General features: G+C 28.1%; 2 protein-coding genes across 2 annotated transcripts in view; both read right to left on the bottom strand.

Moving 5' to 3' along the window:
• Positions 1-9,423, bottom strand: part of LOC135959002 (diphthine methyltransferase) — a 28,620-nt gene extending 19,197 nt beyond the window's left edge. The window contains exon 1 of the mRNA XM_065509985.1: positions 9,305-9,423. The gene's annotated coding sequence lies outside the window, so the exon portion shown is untranslated. The remainder of the gene's footprint in view (positions 1-9,304) is intronic.
• LOC135956924 (uncharacterized) lies at positions 7,677-8,837 on the bottom strand. Its single transcript, XM_065507534.1, has one exon. The coding sequence runs from the start codon at positions 8,550-8,552 to the stop codon at positions 7,683-7,685; it is 870 nt and encodes a 289-aa protein (XP_065363606.1). The 5' UTR covers positions 8,553-8,837; the 3' UTR covers positions 7,677-7,682.
• Positions 9,424-19,777: the final 10,354 nt, after the last annotated feature.

Genomic DNA, 19,777 nt, shown 5'->3' with positions numbered 1-19,777 from the left:
TAAACCTTGTCTGACGCTTTGACATTGCGAACGAATATTTTTAATCGCTTTCAAAACGACAAGTAGAACCAAAACTTAAATGTAAATAATTTATTTTCTCTATTTTCAACTCTTTCTTTCGAAACAATCTCCAAAATTTCGAACAATTTCAAATTTAAAACAAAATTGTCCCTATATTTTTTTAAGAAGACAAATCTGATTTGGAATTCATTAACATTATTACTCGTATCTCTTATATTCCAAAGTTTCGTCTGGTTATTTTGAAACATTTTTTGAAAGTTAGCATTTAGATATTTGGCAACTGTGGACAGGATAACAAGCATTTGTTATAATCAACGTCCTTTTTCCGAAATTTCGCCTTACAATTTTAAATTTTTTTTGTGTTTTCCTATATTGATCCTCATAAGGATTTTTGGATATTGTGGAGAAACTAAGATAAATGACAAGATTGAAATGTCTCATTTTAAAGGTAAGTAATCAAGCTTTTGTCATCATTATCGCTCTTTTTCCAAAATTTCGCCTGACTATTTTTCAAAATTTGTATTTTTCAATATTGATCCTCGAAATGATTTTTGGCAATTGAAAACAAATTAAGCTAGATTACTGGATAAGACATAACTCGGGAATTGGCCAAGCAGTTGTCACCATTTTAGGTTATTTACCAATTTTAAAAATTTGTTTTTCAATATTGTTCCTCTCAAGGACAGTGTGGGCAAACTTGTCGCTTTATTAATTTGTATAATAAGCTTAAAATTTCCCTAAAATTTCAAGCCACTGTAGGTAGACGTTAACATTCCCTTCATTTTATAAAACAAAAAGTTTTTTTTTTGAAAATCTATTTGTTGTTGGTATTGTATTGAATAATTTTATTTACTTCTATTTTTGTATCTGTTCTTAGTTGCAAAGGATTGTTTGGTAATTTCATTTATTTGTTATTTTTAATATTTTGTTGTTGTTCAGCTGCTGGTGTATTAGATGATGTAAAATGTTAGTTTTTTTTAGTTGTTTTTTGAGTGTATGTTGTTAGTAATGTTGTTTTTTTTTATTATTTTTTTTTGTATTTTATGTTTTTCTGTTGTAAAAATTTACATATGTAAATATTATGTTTGTTTTACATATTTTTTGTTTGTTACATTTTGTTTATTGTGATATTTTGTGTTTATTATTATTATTTTTTTAATATTATTTTTTATATATATAATTGTAAGCATACATGTATAATGCATGTGTTATAAAAATACTTTTTTTATATTTTTTTTGTGTTTTTTTTTTGTTTTATCTTAAAACTTATGGGTTTTTTTTAAATATTTATTATTAGTTTTATTATTTTCTGATGAGGCAAAGTATATTACTTTAAGTTTTTTACTTTGCAGTATTTATTATTTTTATTTTTATTATTACATATTATATTTTTCATCTATGTTTTTTTTTTCTTCTTTTACTTAATAATATTGTATGTGTATATATAATTTTAATTTTATTTGTTTTACTACATCTACAAATACATATGTACTTCCTTCTTCCGGCTTTTCCTCCTCCTCCCACTACTAATTTTATGAATATGTTCATTTTTTACGATTTGTTTATCCTCGAGTTAAGGTTTTTTTTCTTTTAATTTTTTTTTTATTATTTATATGTTTTTTTTAACTACAGCTACAACTACAGTTTTATATTTATATATATATTAATTTTTGTATTAGTATTGTTTTTTTTGTTTTAATATATATTAACATAATTTAAAATAAATGTATTTGTGGCAAAGAGGCAAGGCTTTAAATTGTAAATGATATTTGTAGCATTATTAATTTAAATAGCCTTTCTGTGCGTTGTAAATATTTAGCAGAAATGTTATTTGGGTTGTGGTAAAAACGAATTGATTTAGTTTAAAAAAGAAAAAAATTTAATTTTGAAAGTTATAAAAATCGGCTGAAAATTTTTAATAAATGCGACGTTTTTTTCCATTTTCCAAATTATTACTGTGTCTGTTAGAATGTTATTCCAGCAAATACTTGGTAATGTCTCAATAAGTTACTCTTCAATGGCTACTACATGACATCTGTATTACTTTGAAGTAGTCGGACAATGACTTATTTATTATCTGTTCTATAACTGCTTATTTTCTAGACTTTTGTAAGAGCACAATCTGTTTTTGCTGATAACGGTTACTGTGAGAATTATTATGAATTATTGAATACATTACTACTAACTACATCATTTCCAATTGCATTTCAGAAGTTTTCATTTGTATTTCAGAAATTTATAATTGAATTTCAGAAGTTTTCAATTAAATTTCAGAAATTTCCAATTATATTTCAGAATATTCCAATTGAATTTCAGAAATTTCGAATTATATTACAGAATTTTCTAATTGTATTTCAGAATATTCCAATTATGTATATTTCAGAAATTTATATTTGAATTTCAAAAGTTTCAAATAAAATTTCAGAAATTTCCATTTGTATTTCAGATCTTTTTATTTGAATTTCAGAATTTTTAGTTTATACATCTGTGATTAGATATCCAATGTTAAATTTAACAAGAAATTAATCTACAGTCTGATTACATTTGACAAACCAGATGGCGATTTTAAATTAAGGACTTAACTATTCTCATTTTTGCTACATAACCTAAAGCACAAATTCAACAAAAAAAACTTAAAAATGAAGAAAAATAAAAAAAAACCTGTTGAATTTTATATTCGACTGTGACAACCAGACGAAATTTGGTTTTAATTTCAAAAAAACTTTTTGTCCAGACAAAATTTTTGCCCATTGACAACAAATAATTTTAATTTTATTAAAAACTTGGATAATATGCCTATAAATATGCATTTTGAAGTTGAATATAACAAAATATGCTTTATTAATAAAATATTCAAAAATATGCCCTAACAAATCAATGCCATTTTACAGCAAAATGTGCGATTCGGATTGATAATTAGTTTACATTATATTCGGACGTTCGAGAAAAAACATGCATGCAGATATAAATCTTCCCCCTAGTTATAATTAAAATTTTTTTCAGATATTTGTATTTCAGAAATTTAAATTGGTATAGCTATTAGAATTTTTTGAAATACAAATGGAAATTTCTTAATTACAATTGGAAAATTCTGATATATTTTATTCGGAATGGGTTCTATTCCCAAGTATTTATTCCGATCGATTTCATTTTGGTTTCGTGTAATTTATTAATTAAAAAATATTTAATAATTCCGTATTTCTGATTTTAATTTATTTTTGTTTTTTATATTAAAACAAAAGTGAAGTTTTTGGTACAGAAACTGATTAAACATTTTAGAAAAACAAATAGTTAAAAACCAATATTATTCATAAAAAGTAAAACGAAATTTTTTTTTTTAAGAAAACTGAAAGTAGTTTCATTATTAAATACATTTTCGTTTAACTCTTTCTGAAGAAGCGAAATACAAAATTAATTCCACCTTCGATCGGAATGGAATTCTGTGACAGGCCTGATAATTCGAATATTCTGAATATCAATACAATTGTTAATGGTGTAGTTTTAGTGATATTAAAGTAAAAGAAAGTACTTGCCTCCAATGACATCATAACTTAAAATGCTGTTGTGTATATAAGTAGAGAAGTACCAGAATTTAGCATTTTAATTCATTACTTCTTGTCAATGAAAGTTTTTGTTGCTGGGATGTTAAACAATTTATTTATTGATTTCAAAACATATTTCCCTTCACAAATCTAACAAAATTGAGCTTTAATATGAGATATAAAGCAATCGTGAAAACGGAAATAATATCCAAAATCCCTGAATTTCGGTAGATATTTTTAATAATTTCCAAACATTCCACTTTCGTTTGCCTCAGATTTAATTAAAAGGTAAACCTTGACAGGGGTTTTGACATTGCCAGATCAAAACATGGAATGTTGTTCAATATCGAATGAATTCTTTCTAAATGTCAAATATTTGATTTGGGTTTAATTAAGGCAAATGTCTTCATAAAGAATTCGATTTCTCTGTTTAAAATTCTTTGTTTCATTTGCATCGTTCGAGAAATAGGCCTCAAGTTTAAGTCAAAATTGTTTCTTTATTCATTGTAGACGTTTATATTTACTCCATGTCTTGTATTAAATCACACTGAAGGAATACAACTTTTTACGAATCTGCAAAATGTAACGGAATCTGAAGAAGTCAAAACAAAATCGATCGGAATTGTAACTATAGTTAGATCAACAGATATAAGACAGATTCGTCGAAACTGACGTTTACAAAATTGCTTAATTTTTTTACAGCTGTGCTTCATTTTACCCCATCGAAGAAAAAGGATAGCCATACATATTTGCTATTCCTTACTTACGATGTGTCATGTCACCTTGATATTTTTATTACAGTGTTCTATCTGCTCAACATCTGTGATTAGATATTCAATGTAAAATTTAACAAGAAATTAATCTACAGTCTGATAACATTTGACAAACCAGATGGCGATTTTAAATTAAGGAATTAACTATTCTCATTTTTGCTACATAACCTACAGCACAAATTCAACAAAAAAAAACTTAAAAATGAAGAAAAATAAAAAAAACTGTTGAATTTTATATTCGACTGTGACAACCAGACGAAAATTGGTTTTCATTTTCATGCATTTCAAATATGCAAATATGAATGTTTTCAATATATTAATTAAATTTGATTCGACAAAAACTTTTTGTCCAGACAATTTTTTTGAAAATAAATAAATTGTTGCCATTGACAACAAATAATTTTAATTTTATTAAAAACTTGGATAATATGCATAAATATGCATTTTGAAGTAACAAAATATGCTTTATTAATAAAATATGGAAAAATATGCTCTAACAAATCAATGCCATTTTAGAGCAAAATGTGCGATTCGAATTGATAACACTGTGCATGAAATTGACACTTTTTTTCTGTCAAGAGGGGCACCCAGCGGCTTAAACTAATTCGGGTACACTGAATTCAGTGGTGTTAACCGTTTTTTTAGGTTAGCTCGTATTTTCGAGATATACCGTTATTTCGAAAATGGAGGAGGTTGCATAACATATATTCGCGTAACTCAAAAACGGTTTAGTTTATTGAATAAACTAAAACAATCGAAATTCCGCAATACTATTAACTTTAAGTAAGCCTTAACATGTTTTTAATCTTCGCAATCGTTTTGGAAATATATTTTTTTTGCTGCATTTTCCAATTTTTTATGCCGTTTTAAAAAACCAAAAATTCGAAATTTTCCTAAAAAATTAATTTTGTTTGCCAAAAAAAAAAATTATATTTCTAAAACAACTGCGCAGATTAAAAAAAAGTTTTAGACCTACTTAAAGATAATTCTAATGCGGAATTTTTTTTGTTTATTGAATAAACTAAACCGTTTTTGAGTATTCGGACGTTCGAGAAAAAACATGCATGCAGATATAAATCTTCCCCCTAGTTATAATCTACAGAATTTTAGTTCAATATCTTGTACTATGTAGATACTTAGTCAATATGTTTAATCATCGAAATTGTTTTGTAAGATTTATATTAAGAACCTCGAATAGTCATAAATTATTTCTGAAATATTTTGAATATTTTAAAGAAAATTAACAAAAGAAAACAAAATTTCGAGATTTTTTATTGAGAAAAGAATTAAATACATTCAAAATAATAATGATTTTGCAAAATTAGATCAAAAAAGATAAACATAGTTCAAGAACCTAGTTTTTTATGTGTGTTTAAACAGTACTAACTCATTATAGCTTAACTGATCAAAACTGCTAGGTTAAATCGAGATTGTAAACAAGCAAAAACAATAATTCAAGTATAAGCCACGACTATTTTTGATTTACATTCTAAAAATTTATATTTTTAAACCTTTTGATATTGTTTGGCACATACCATGTATAATATCTATTGTACTATTACCTTGAAGTGGAAGCTTCTTGTAAAATCATTATAATCTCAAGGAATACTTTTAGAAGCTGGCTTATTTGAAATCACTTGAAAATTCATTAAATTCCTTAAAATACAGCCACAGCAAAAAGTAATAATAATGGTCATTACTAGTGTTCCTAATCAGGAAAATTTTCCCGGGAATTTGCAAAAAAATATTTGTCGGAAAGTTTCTGAAAAGATTTGTTATGATTTGTTACCAATCGAATAATTCAATTATACCCATAAACTTTTTGATACCAGCAACAGAAACTTAATTTTTATCAACCCAAATAAAATTTTTCAGCTACAACAGACAAATCAGGTAATTAAGACTACTGACTCATTTGATTAAAAATAAGTTCGGTTACCACAACCAAATCATTATGAATTTACTTCTTCTTACAATTATGATTGACCAATCTCTAATTTAAGCCCTTACTAAACTTCCAAAAACCTACAATACATTTGTAAAACCCCAAAAAAGAGGAAATTCGCAACTAAAAAAAAAAATAAATCAACTTTTCCTTGTATGTATTTGATAATAAATGATATTTCTTTCGATATATTCCAAAACTTTATTGAATGTAATTTGTTTGTATTAATTAATTGTTTGTAAAGCTTTACCTCTTTGTTAAAATACTTAAAATTGTTTGTTTGTATCAAATAAAATAAAATAATAATAAAAAAGAATTATATATGATATCATTACAATGATCTTATTAAGAAATGTGTTTTTTGTTGTTTTTGTTGTATATATAAATATTAGACGTGTGTTTGTTACTTTTTTTTGTGTGTGTGTTTTTTTTAAAAAATGGTTAAAAGGTAAAGGATCAAGAAACTATAAGTTTTTGTTTTTTTTTCTTAAGATTTTGTTAAACAAAATAAAATTATATTAAATTTTTTAAATAAATCACAAAACTAGTAGTACAGTATGTATATAATTATAAAAAAAAAGAAATCTTTAAAAGTAAAACAAATGTTTATAATTAATATATTAAAGTATAAACTAAAAAATCATTTGTTTGCCTAAAGAATTTAACAAATTCAAACAAACAAATGATCCTTTAAAGAAATAGAATAAAATAAATTAGGATTAAATCCTGGTTAGAAAAAAATTAATGTAAATATATCAAAAAAGATAATATGATTATTAAAAAACCACAAGGCTTTAAACAAAATAAAATATTTGAATGATTTGCTTACATTATCGAGTAATTGTTTAATTGTATAAATCTCAGATATTGTGAAGCCTTATTTTAAAGTAAAATTCACTCAAAATGTTTTATTTTGCCAGAATATTGTTGGCTTGCAATAATAATCTTCTTACTCTCCATATTAGATCCATATCAAAATTTGTTAAAGTTGTAAAAAAATAGATCCTCTCCTGCTTTTTCCAAAATGGTGCTTAGTTTCCTTAATTTTTGTTTGTTTAATTACTAATGTGCTGTTGGTGTTATTGTTATTATTATTTAATATTATTTTGTTTTAATTCTGTACTTTTTTTTGTTTTGTTTTGAGAGGGTGTAGGTGTGTTTGTGTTTTTCTTTTTATTGTAATTTATATGCTGCCTTCGACTGGACTGCCTTTTTTATACTTTATATTTTTTTTATTTTTATTTTAAACAGTATGTAGAAAAAAATTGAAAGCTTACGCACCTTTAGCCACCTTTGTAAACAGACACAAACATACATACATGTAGTCATACGGATGGTTAGACGACGACTGTGACTGACTGACGGGCTTTGTTTCATGTTGATGATGTCTTTAGATTTCTTTTAGTAGCCCTTGAGACGATCCTCTAACGGTGGCTTAGGTATTTTGGGTTGTTTGGCACGCGCTATTCGCATACGCTCAGCTGCCTTGGCCAAACGTTTTTTACGTTCATCTGCAGTTTCACTGGCACGCCGCAATCGCTGGCGTGCCGCATTTTTCATCAGTCTTAAGGTTCTTTGTACTTCGTTTTCGTTCTGGCGGCGTACACGATTCGCTTCGGCATTTTTCGCCAGCCGCATACGATACTCGGCTTCCGATTCTTTGGCCCGTTTTTCGCGCATTCTTGCAGCGTTGCGCTCCAATCTTCGCTGGCGGGCCTCGGGGGATTCGTTACTACGGCGTCGGGCGGCTTTTTGGGCGCGTGTAGACTGCGAGGAGGTGGTGCTGAGTGACTGATGCAACGGATGGGAGTTTGTTGTGATGGGATTGCTGGCGGACTGTTGTTGTTGTTGCTGTTGGTGCTGGACCTGATGGTGAAAGGTGTTTTCTAAATTTAGGGCTACAGCGGCAACAACCGATGAATTGGCGGCAACGACGGCGGCGTTGGCAGCGTTAGTATTATTAGCGTTATTGTTGGACGTGGAGGCGGCTGAAGAGGCAGAAGTATTGTTGGCGGCTGCTGCAGCTGAGGCGGAGGAGGCGGCTGCTGCTGTTACGGCTGCGGCCGCTGCTGTTACCGTATAATTGTTATAGTCTATGAGTCCCCGATTAGTTGGGTAGAGGTGATGCATGGGATTATCATAATTGAGGTATTCCGGTTTGATTAAGAAGGGGTCGCGTGCGGACAGTGGGGCCGTGGGTGAGTTGAGGAAATACAAGCGGCTATGATGATCTGTCGTTATGCTCCCTCCACCTCCCACTCCAGTGGACATCTGTAGTGGTGGATTTGCGATGTTGTATCAATCGCAGCTTTTTTAGTTTATTTTTTTCGTTTTTGTTTTTTCGCCAACTTTTTTTTTTACCCTCCACTAGTTTTTCACACTTTATTATTCGCGCTTTTTCTGCGTTTCACAAAAAACTTTTCCTTTACACTTGACAAAATCCAAAAAACACTTTGTTTTCGCAGGTTTTTTTAAATAGTAAAGAGGATTTTTCAAAAAAATTTTACACAAAATTTAACAAAAAAAACTTTGAGTAAACAATAAAAGCGACATAATAATCAATATGGAAAAAAATATTTCCAAAATCTTGTTGGAAGTGGGAAAAAGTGCGCAAACGTCATTTCCAATTAGCTACGGATACTTCCAACATTTAACACAGGGTTGTTATACAACATATTAATAACAAAGCAAAATGTAAAAATTATTTTCTTTCACTTAAAAAGCCTGTCATTTAGTAATAAAAACAGTACTCCTTTTATATTTATTTAATTACCTGAAAACTTTATAATATTTTTAAAAATCCTCTTAATTTTTGTTTATTTAAAATTATATGTTAAGAGTACTATTTAATGCAACTGTGTGTGTATGTGTTTCACTTCACACATGTTTTCACTCACTTCCAATTGTCAAAAATGCTTTCTTCCTCTTTTTGTTTACTTCGATTTTATTATTAGATAAATCGTATAAGAAATTCCTATAATTCCATGTATATAAAAATAGTACTGCAATAAAACAACACCTACCTTTAATTGGAACAGTATTTCTATTTAAATTTGAAAATAAATCTGCACAGCAAACAAACCGTTCGTACGACTTTTTTGCAATAAATTTTTAATATTACTTCCACAATATGTTTTTTGTTATTGTTTTTTGTGTTCGTTCGTTCTCTTTCTGTCACTCACTTCTTTTGTTTACTAAAAGAACTACTCTTTTTTACTACTAATAAAAACTCTCTCTACTACTATCTATATACTACTACTCTCTACCCAGCTGATTTGTGGTAAACGAACGAAATTTGTTGAAAAATTCCCAAATCCATTTTTTAAACACTGTGGCAAAAAAAAGTTAAAAATTAAAAAAAAAAAAATTCCAAAAAATTAAAAAAACAACTGGAAAAAATTTAAATTTTTTTTACTACATAAAAATATAAAGTATAATTTGCTGAAGGTAATGAGGTTAAAAAGTTCGCATAAATATACCACGAACTGGTTTTCTCTTTCTAATTAAGCGTACGGCGCTTAGTTAGAAAGAGAGAGAGGACGGACGTCGAGACCCGACGACTGATGTCGCAGCCACCAGCAACCAGCCATAAAAAATGCAGCATCGCAGAGTGAGAGGAGGAAAAGAGAGAGAAAAAAAACAAACAACGTTGACCGGACGGATAGGGGGGAAAGAAGAAGAAAGGAATTTTTTTTGATGATTTTCTGTGTGGTGAATAAAAATTGTGGTGAATAAAATCGTGGTGAATAAAAATAGTGGTGAATAAAAATAGTGGTGAATAAAAAATAGTGGTGAATTTTTAGAAATGTCATAAATATATGTTTTTCTGTGGTGAATAAAATGTTTTTCTGTGGTGAATTTTTAGAAATGCCATAAATAAAAAGGGGCACGACGACCGCACCGATGAAAAAACGGGACGGTGGGGAAAGAATTCCCCCGGCCGCTTAAATTTGTTTGCTGTTTTTCTGTGAGGTGAATAAAAATCGTGGTGAATAATAAAATACGCGGTGAATAAAAAATCGTGGTGAGTTTTTAGAAATTCGCCACAAGTACCGTTATGTTAAATTTTTTCAGTGTGGTAAATAAAAATCGTGGTGAATAAAAAAATACGCGGTGAATAAAAAATCGTGGTGGGTTTTTATACCGTCAAATTTTTTAAGGGCATTGTAAATTTATCTTCCTAAAAGTATGCAGCACTTTTTTTGTTTTATTGTCCAAATTTTCAAAGAAGTATGCAGCCGTTTTTTATTTTTTACTTCGTTAGGGGTTGTTGAATTTGCTAGATTGCACGGCACTACAAAACACCACTATACTCTTAAGTTAAATCACACACCTTTTTTATGAGCGTAAGTTGTGTGACAAACTTATGGATATACATACTAGGGTGGGACGATTTTTTTCACGAAAAATCGTGTAGCAGAAACGCAATCTACGGAAAATTCTTAGAAATTTTCGCCAAGAAACCACAGGTCTAAAATCAAATCCTATCTTGCGCATTTCGTCTTTTATCCAATGATATGTCAGTATACATATGTACATTAGAGTTAAATAAAATATACGTAAATAAAAATAGTATGTATAATAAAAAATATGACGAGAAAGAATTATTAAAAGAAAAACTAAAGATATTTCAGACAATATTATTGTGTATTATTTAATAAAATGGAATTTTTTATATTTTCTTCGCAATTATTATTCGCGTTATTATTATTAATAAATTGATACATATGAAAATAAAAAGTTTTTGAATTGAATACCGACCGTATATAAAAAAAACGTATTTTTATATTACAACTGAGATAAAATTATATTACATGAGTTTTTGACAAGTATATTAAATCTGAAAGTACCTGGCAACTTTATTTTTCCACACGAAATAACATTAGCAGCACTTCTTTCGCACGAAATTAAAACCAACAGCTGATCATTTGTTGCATATAAAATTTTTCGCATGAAAAAACCATAATTTTTTGCTTATATGAACAGAGTACTAGGCTTAACAAACAAAATAATGTAGAGGTATGTGGTCAATGTCCCAAAAACCCAAGCTTTTTTTTTTTTAAAATAAATGAATGTATAAACAAAAATACACACTGGCCACACTTAAATATAACACTGAACATACCTCTTCGACATTAATAACAACAACCACTTGTTTGTGTGTTATTTGTTTGTTTTTATCACTTGTTCGAAAGACGGTGGTAAAGTGTATCCCTGCCAACAATTTCAATCTTCAAGTTGAAACTCATTGAAAATTATGTAGCTTTCTTATCGATATAGTGTCACCGTGAGGGATACAAAGTTCCACGCATATGATACATACAAGTTGAGACTATTTCGATTAATTTTTAATGAATTATTTTATATGTAATATCACATTATTACCTATAAAGTGTCAGATAATAAGATAATGTTATGACTTTAATTAAAAATTAGAATATGTACATATTAAAAATTGTAAAATTAATGGTAATGGAATAAAATATTTCCATTTTAGAGCAAGAAGCTGAATTGGAAACACTTTTTACTTCTACATACATATGTACATATAATAATACTCTAAAACTGAATCAAAATAGTCTCAACTTGTATGTATCATATGCGTGGAACATTTTTTTCCGAACGGTGACACTATATCGATAAGAAAGCGATATAATTAATATACGATGAGTTTCAACTTCAAGATGATACGTTTGGGAGACTTTTTCGATAGAAATTGTTTGCAGGGATGTAGCGGTGTTGTATCAAGAAGTAAATAAAATCAAGTAAATTTTATTTTAGTATCATTTTAGTATTACTGCAGACTGCAGTAAATGTCTAAGAAGTAGTTTGTGTGTAATTGATTAATTATTGGTGTTTTTGTTGTTACCACCGCATTCATTACGAGAAGCCAATTAAAAACAATTTATTAAATAAATATAATAAAGTGTTCTTTAATAATAATTTAAATAAAAAGAAAACTAAATTAATAAATAGTAAATGAAAAAAGTGTGACAATGAAAATAAACAAATTTGTTATTTATCAAACAAACAACATGTTTAGGAATTAATAAATAGTTAAGTGAATTAATAATAAACAATGTTTTTATTATAAAACATTAATTCTATATTACGGAGACATATCAAATGTAAGTTATCTTAAAATACATTCTACAATAATTAATTAATATAACAACAAACAAAACTAATAAATAAATGATGTAAGTAAAAGAACAAGTGATAAAATATAAATTGTTTAACGAAATAAATAACTCTCCTAATGTGAGCAAAATGAGCATGAAATTAATTAATTGATTTGATTTTTTTTGTTGCACCTGTATGAGTGTGTGTGTAAGAGAGAGATAGAAAGAGTGAATGAAAATAGAGTATAATTTGTGTGAGTGTGTGTAAGTGCAATTGAGAGAAGTGTTAAATGACAACAACAAGAAAGAAAGAACCGCTTTTTTTTACAAATAAAAATATTAATTGAATCAAAATTGTTTCGATAATTTTAAAACTACTCTTTAACGAAATAATTTCAGGGGTGTCAACTTCAATTTTATCCAAAACAATTTTAATACATTCTTACATACATAGGTATTTATTTAAAATAATTTTAAACAATATCGTTATTGTTATTCACTTAACATTTTTCAGCGGTTAAGGCTCGATACGATAATTAAGAAAATAATTGAATTGCTTTGTTTTACAATATAGCCTCTGGGTTGCAGGATTCACAATAGATGACTTTTGAATGAGGTTTTAATAACTTACATTAAATTTTGAAGGGAACATATCTGTCATTATACCCTTCAACTTCGTGAGAAGGGTATATATAAGTTTGTCATTCCGTTTGTAATTTCGACAATATAATTGTCCGACCCTATAAAGTATATATTAGGCCGGGTCGATTTGTATGGAGGATCAAAAAGTTAAAAATCGTATAGCAGAAACGCAATCTACGGAAAATTCTAAGAAAGTCTCCCCAAGAAACCATATGTCTAAAATCAAATCCTATCTTGCGCATTTCGTATTTTATCCAATAAAAAAACTATTAAAAAAACAAGTAAATATGGATATATTTTAAGTAAAAATAAGTAAGAGTGCTATATTCGGCTGTGCCGAATCTTATATACCCTTCACCAAATTATACTTCAAAATTTTAAATATTTTTAGGTAAACAATATTTAATTTTTTTTCCAGTTGTTTTTTGAATTTTTTTAAAAAAAAAATTTTTTCGATTGTTATTTTAAATTTAATTATTTTTTTTTTTTAAATTTAAAATTTTTTTTTTTAAATTTTAAAATTTTTTTTTTTTAAATTTAAAAATTTTTTTTTTTTAAATTTTAAAATTTTTTTTTTTGTTTTTTAAATTTTTTTTTTTTAAAAAAAAAAATTCGGGTTCAAAATTTTTTTTTCCCGATTTTGACCCATTGTAGGTCCAACTTACTATGGTCTTATATACGTCGTTGCAAATGTCTTTGAAATATCTATCATTAGATATCCATATTGTCTATATTAATGTCTTAGTAATCCAGATATAGGTAAAAAATAGGTCAAAAATAGAGGTTGTCTTGGTTTTTTCCTCATATCTCAGCCATTTGTGGACCGATTTTGCTGATTTTAAATAGCAAAATTCTCGAAAGCATGTCTGACCGAATCATTGAAGATTTGGATCCCGAAGATATCTGGGGTCTTCAGAAAACTGATTTCAACAGACAGACAGACAGACGGACAGACAGACAGACAGACAGACAGACAGACAGACAGACAGACAGACAGACAGACAGACAGACAGACAGACAGACAGACAGACAGACAGACGGACATGGCTTAATCGACTCCGCTATCTATAAGGATCCAGAATATATATACTTTATAGGGTCGGAAATGAAAAATGTAGAAATTACAAACGGAATGACAAACTTATATATACCCTTCTCACGAAGCTGAAGGGTATAATAAGTGTACATTAGAGTTCGTTTCCGACCAGGTCACGTAATTTGTTTTTGGGGTATCATCGTTTTTACGAAAATAAAAATAATGGCGTCCTTTTTTTCGGAAAATTTCCACTCCTTGTGGTGGTTCAACGCACCTATAGACGCGCATTTTAAGCACATTTTTCTGTAGAGCAAAAACGGTTGAATATATGTATTGCAAATCTGATTGCACCAGTCGATTGTGCATCAAAAATTAATACAATGGATGTTTTTTGAATCCTTAAAAATAAAAGAAATATAAAGGAAATATTGGTTCCGTTTTGCTAAGCTTAAAATGGCTTTTTATCGTGCATGTTTAAAAAAACTAAAATTATTTTTTTTATTTTTTTATGAGATTTGCGCCCCCTGTTGTGGGTTTTTGGAACTATTTTTAAGGATTCAAAAAACATTAATTGTATTAATTTTTGATTCAGAATCGACTGGTGAAATCAGATTTGCAATATATTACACCGTTTTTGCTCTACAGAAAAATATGCTCAAAATGCACGTCTTTAGGTGTATTGAAAAAAATCGACTCATCCTATTATATATATTCTGGATCCTTATAGATAGCGGAGTCGATTAAGCCATGTCCGTCTGTCTGTTGAAATCAACTTTCCGAAGCCCCCAAATAACTTACATACACGATTCATACATCAATATCTCTGGCTTGGTTGCTATCGAGATCGAAATAGGTCCACTAATGGCTGAGATATGAGGAAAAAACCATTACAACCTCGATTTTTTACCTATTTTTGACCGATATCTGGATTACTAAGTCATTAATACAGACAATATGGATATCTAATGATAGATATTTCAAAGACCTTTGCAATAATGTATATAAAACCATATTTAGTTGGACCTACAATGGGTTAAAATCGGAAAAAATATTTTTTAACTCGATTTTTTTTCACCAAAAAAAAAATTCAAAAAAAGAATTTAAAATTTAAAAAAAAAAATTTAATTAAAAAAATTTAAAACAACAATTCGAAAAAAAAATTTCCAAAAAATGAAAAAAACAACTTTGGAACAAAAAAATAAATTTTGTTAACCGAAAAATATTTAAAACTTGTATTTTGAAGTATAATTTGGTGAAGGGTATATAAGATTCGGCACAGCACAATATATTTTTATCAAACAAGTAAGAGAGAGAGAGCTATTACTTGTTTGATAAAAATATATTGTTACGAAATTGTACTTGAATTCAAATATAACGATTTTAAGGGCTGATTTAAAAGTAGCATAATGCTTTCAAATAACAGTGCTGTAATAGAAAACTGTAACATATCTGTGGGCATTATTAAATAAAAGCTTTCAGTTGACCATTGATCGTAAGTTGGCAACGCTGTTTGAATTCGAATATTCAGTTAAGGAAAATTGTAGAAAGTACACCACAGATGGCGTATGTATTAGTAAGATGTAGAATATTCGAACTTTGACAATTAAAGAGCAATCTAGAGTGCAGATGGCAGTGTTATAAATAGAGGCAGAGGTTGCAGCAGGGCTGCCAGATGAATTTGGGAAAAAATCGTCAATATCCCGATAAAAAAGAAAAAAATCGTCATTTCGAATTTTAAAAATCGTCAAAAAATCGGAAAATTAAAATTGTCGAGATTTCTAACAAGAATTTTAAATTTCTATATAAAAAGTGAACCAAAACATCACATTTATCAAAAAACATTTCTTAAAATTTAAGTTTATAAATAAGGGATCACTAAAATAAAAAAGTAAAGCTCAATTTAATTATAATATACGGTTTCATTCAGAATTTTTTTTAAATAAAACATACATATAAAATAGAATTTAACGTCTAAATCTTTATTATGACCCGAAAGAACAATCTCTGACATTACTTTTTAAAGATAATTTCATTAAAATATAGCAGCACGCTGTAGGTGGTCCATTCGGAAGGTAATAATGCCTGAGATTAAAGCATAAATTCGAGCTTGGTGGCTTCAATTGAATGGGGTAATGTCATTATATTCTGAATAAATTTTGTCAAAATAGTAAAAGTTGCTTTAGAATTTTTCCGTTTTATTTCAGTAATTTATTTACAAAAATTGATTTAAAATCTAAACATTTTAATAGACAAAATTCAAAATCTAAATATTCACGAACAAAATGAGAAAATTCTTTACTATTTCATAAAATAGTACCATATTTTCATAATGCAGAAAATCGTCATTTTCGAGAAAGAAATCGTCAAATCGTCAAATTGCTATATTTGAAACCAAAAATCGTCAAATCTGGCAGCTATGGGTTGCAGTCGTTAGTGAGTTTATCAGAGACGCTTTGCGAATAAACATCAACTGAGTGCCTTAAAGTGTGTTGTGTTTTTCAAGTAAATTCGTGTACATTATAAATTGTGTCTGTATTTTTGAGAATTTATAAACGTGTATAAAAAAACATTGAGTGGCTATTTAATTCTGTGGTTGTTGTACATTTTAAATAAATAAAGAGTTGTTACAATTTTTAAACTACTAAACGGCTTTTATTTGCAATCAAAAGTATCCGGTTTATTTAAAGGAAATAAACCAACGTTTTGAAAAGGTTAAAACGTAACAATATTTTTACTGCAATTTTATTTATTATTATTCTTTTGAATACTTTGAATTTAATATTGTTTTTATGATTTCGAAATAAAAAGTGAAGATATATTTTCAAACGCGCCTTTCTTTTGTTGATATCAGTTTGATACATTACGACTAGTCTCTATTGGAAATGATTGCGACTAACGGAGGGTTAAGAAAACAATTGAGGAGCCGCAAAACAAATTGACAAATTGAAATTGATTTTTTGGTATTTTTATAATATTTGCGTTGAATGAAATCTTCTAGAAAAAAACAATTTCCCAAAATTTTTAAATTTTCAAAAACTATCTTTTGTTTTGCTGCTCCTCAAATTCCTTTACAATATAGCCTCTGGCTTATAATATATTGGATGTATGGCTTAAAAATGTGGGATCTACAATATATGGAGTATCTTTTGAATGGGGTTATTGTTTATATGTCATTTTGAAGGGAACATATCTGTCATTTATTCTCACTTTATAGTGAACATTATAGTGTTGTTTTGCTTCGAAAATGTCGAATTTTGTGCCAACATTTGCTTGACTTCTTGACGGTAAGTTTTGCTTGACTTCTTTAATTTGAAAAAAAAGTGCCGCTGAAGCACAATGATTTCTCATCAAAGCTTATGGTGAATGTGCTAGAGATGTTTTGTGAGGTTCAGAAGTGGTGATTTTGACATGGAAGATAAAAATCCTCCAGGCCAGCCAAAAAAGTTTTAAAGACTAAGAATTGGAGGTATTACTCCATGAAGATTGTACAATACAATTTCTTAATCAAAATGATTTATGCGCCAGTCATGGAAATTTATACATTTGAATAAAAAAATGTCGATCTCACGCACACTTTGTTTTATTTAAATTTAAAAATAGGAAGCGCTTAATGACTGATCCTTTAGTTTATTAAATTTTGATCGATTAGTTGAAACATTTTACTGGTTATTGACCTGGTTCATTATTAAAAAAATATAAAATCATGATATATTGAGTAAATTATTGCGATTTACTTTTAGTTTTACCTAAAATCCATTGAGCTCGAATTGCAGGTACACCATCATTTAGAGAGGATTTCATTCGCTTTCATAGTCTTGATAAATATATATTTATACCCTTCACCATGAGAGGCAAGGGTATATATACACACAGTTACTAAAATATACGTACGATTTACTTTTTGGGCCTTTTTTAAAAAATCTATATATTTAAAAATACAAGGCCTGACTCATTCATTCACTGCTTCATCAGTCATGAGTGAGTGAGTTAAAGAATGAGTCAGGCCTTGTATTTTTAAATATATAGATTTTTTAAAAAAGTAAATCGTACGTATATTTTAGTAACTGTGTACAAGTTTGTCATTCCGTTTGTAATTTCTACATTTTTCATTTGCGACCCCACAAAGTATATATGTATGTACATATGTATATTCTGTCAGTCTGTATGTTGAAATCAACTTTCCGAAGCCAAATCACTTACAAACATGATTGATACATCAATATATCGGGAATTCTTCCGGGTCGGTTGCTACTTAAAATCGAGAAAATCGGTCCACAAAAGGCTGAGATATAAGGAAAAAACGGGACAACCTCGATTTTTGGCCTGTTTTTGATCTATATCTGGATTACTAACTCATAAATATAGACAATATTGATATCTAATGATAGATATTTCAAAGTCCATTGCAACGATGTATATAAGGTTATAGTAATTATTATAATTTTTTTTAATAATAATCTAATTAGAATTTTTTTTTTTAAAATTAAAAAAAAAAATTTGGGAAAAAATTAAAAAAAAATTCCAAAAATTTTAGCTCTCTTACTTGTTTTTTTAATTTTGTTTAAAAATCTTGATTTCGAAAATTACTCTCAATCTTCATAGAGAGTATTCAGAAAACCTATAAAGCCATTTTGGAAAATAAATGTGTATTTTTCAAAACTTGTGTTTTCCAGATTTGGTATGTTAAATTGACTAATGGTAGGGTCACACATGACATAGACATAACCACTAAATAAAATATATTTGAATTCTTTTGTTTATTTCAAAAACTTATTTTACTTTGGATGATTCAAAACAGCAAATTCAGTTTTATTTGATGCTGTTTAGTCTTACAAAACACGTGTAAGAAGAGTAAACATGTCAAACAAATTTGTGTTAATAAAAGTGGTTACGCTTTTTTGAGCAAATATTTACCATGTGTGACTCTACCTTAATAAAAAGGCCCAATATTCCAGCCCTGACACATGCTGAGGAGAATGATATAAAATGAATGGATGGATGTTTTCTTTTAAGGAGAGAATTTTATTTGTTTTTGTTTTATTACTACTATTACACTTACTCATTTAGATGTTGCTGTTGTTGTTGTGTGTTCATAAAAACATAACAATGAACTGAAAATAATTTAAATAGTTTTTAATTAAACATATTTGGCAAACGACGTTTTTAAGCTGCGCAGAAGAAGAAGTGGATGGGGGGGGTAAGTTATTTATAATTATGAAATTTTATTTATTTATTTAATTTATTTTGTGCTGTTTGTTGTTTTTCTTCATTTGATCCACTACCCAATACTCCACTCCTCACTTTACTTGTCGTTTCTTTATCTACCTAAAAAATATTTTATTTACAAACGAACAATTCATACCAATGTCGGTCTGTCAGTTTACTTATGGATAATTCACATTTTTTTTATACAAATAATAAATATTAATAATATAAAACTATAAAAAATGAAAAAAAAGCTACAAAAATTTATATGGTTTCATTTCGTACGAGTATTTAGTATTTAGTATTCTATTGTAGTTTTATTTATATTCATTCGTACCATTTACATTTACAGTTTAATATTATAATTTTCAGTGTGTTTTTTTTTTGTTTTTGTGTTGTTTTAATAACAATTGTTATTTTTTTTGTTGAATTTTTCTTTTATTTCCTTATTATTTTTTATTCATATTTTTATGAAATAACTACATATTCGT

The sequence above is a fragment of the Calliphora vicina genome, chromosome 4 (assembly GCF_958450345.1).
Source record: "Calliphora vicina chromosome 4, idCalVici1.1, whole genome shotgun sequence".
Taxonomy (NCBI): Eukaryota; Metazoa; Arthropoda; class Insecta; order Diptera; family Calliphoridae; genus Calliphora; species Calliphora vicina.
The sequence above is the reverse complement of the archived record's forward strand: the minus strand, read 5'-3'. Positions and strand labels throughout refer to the sequence as shown.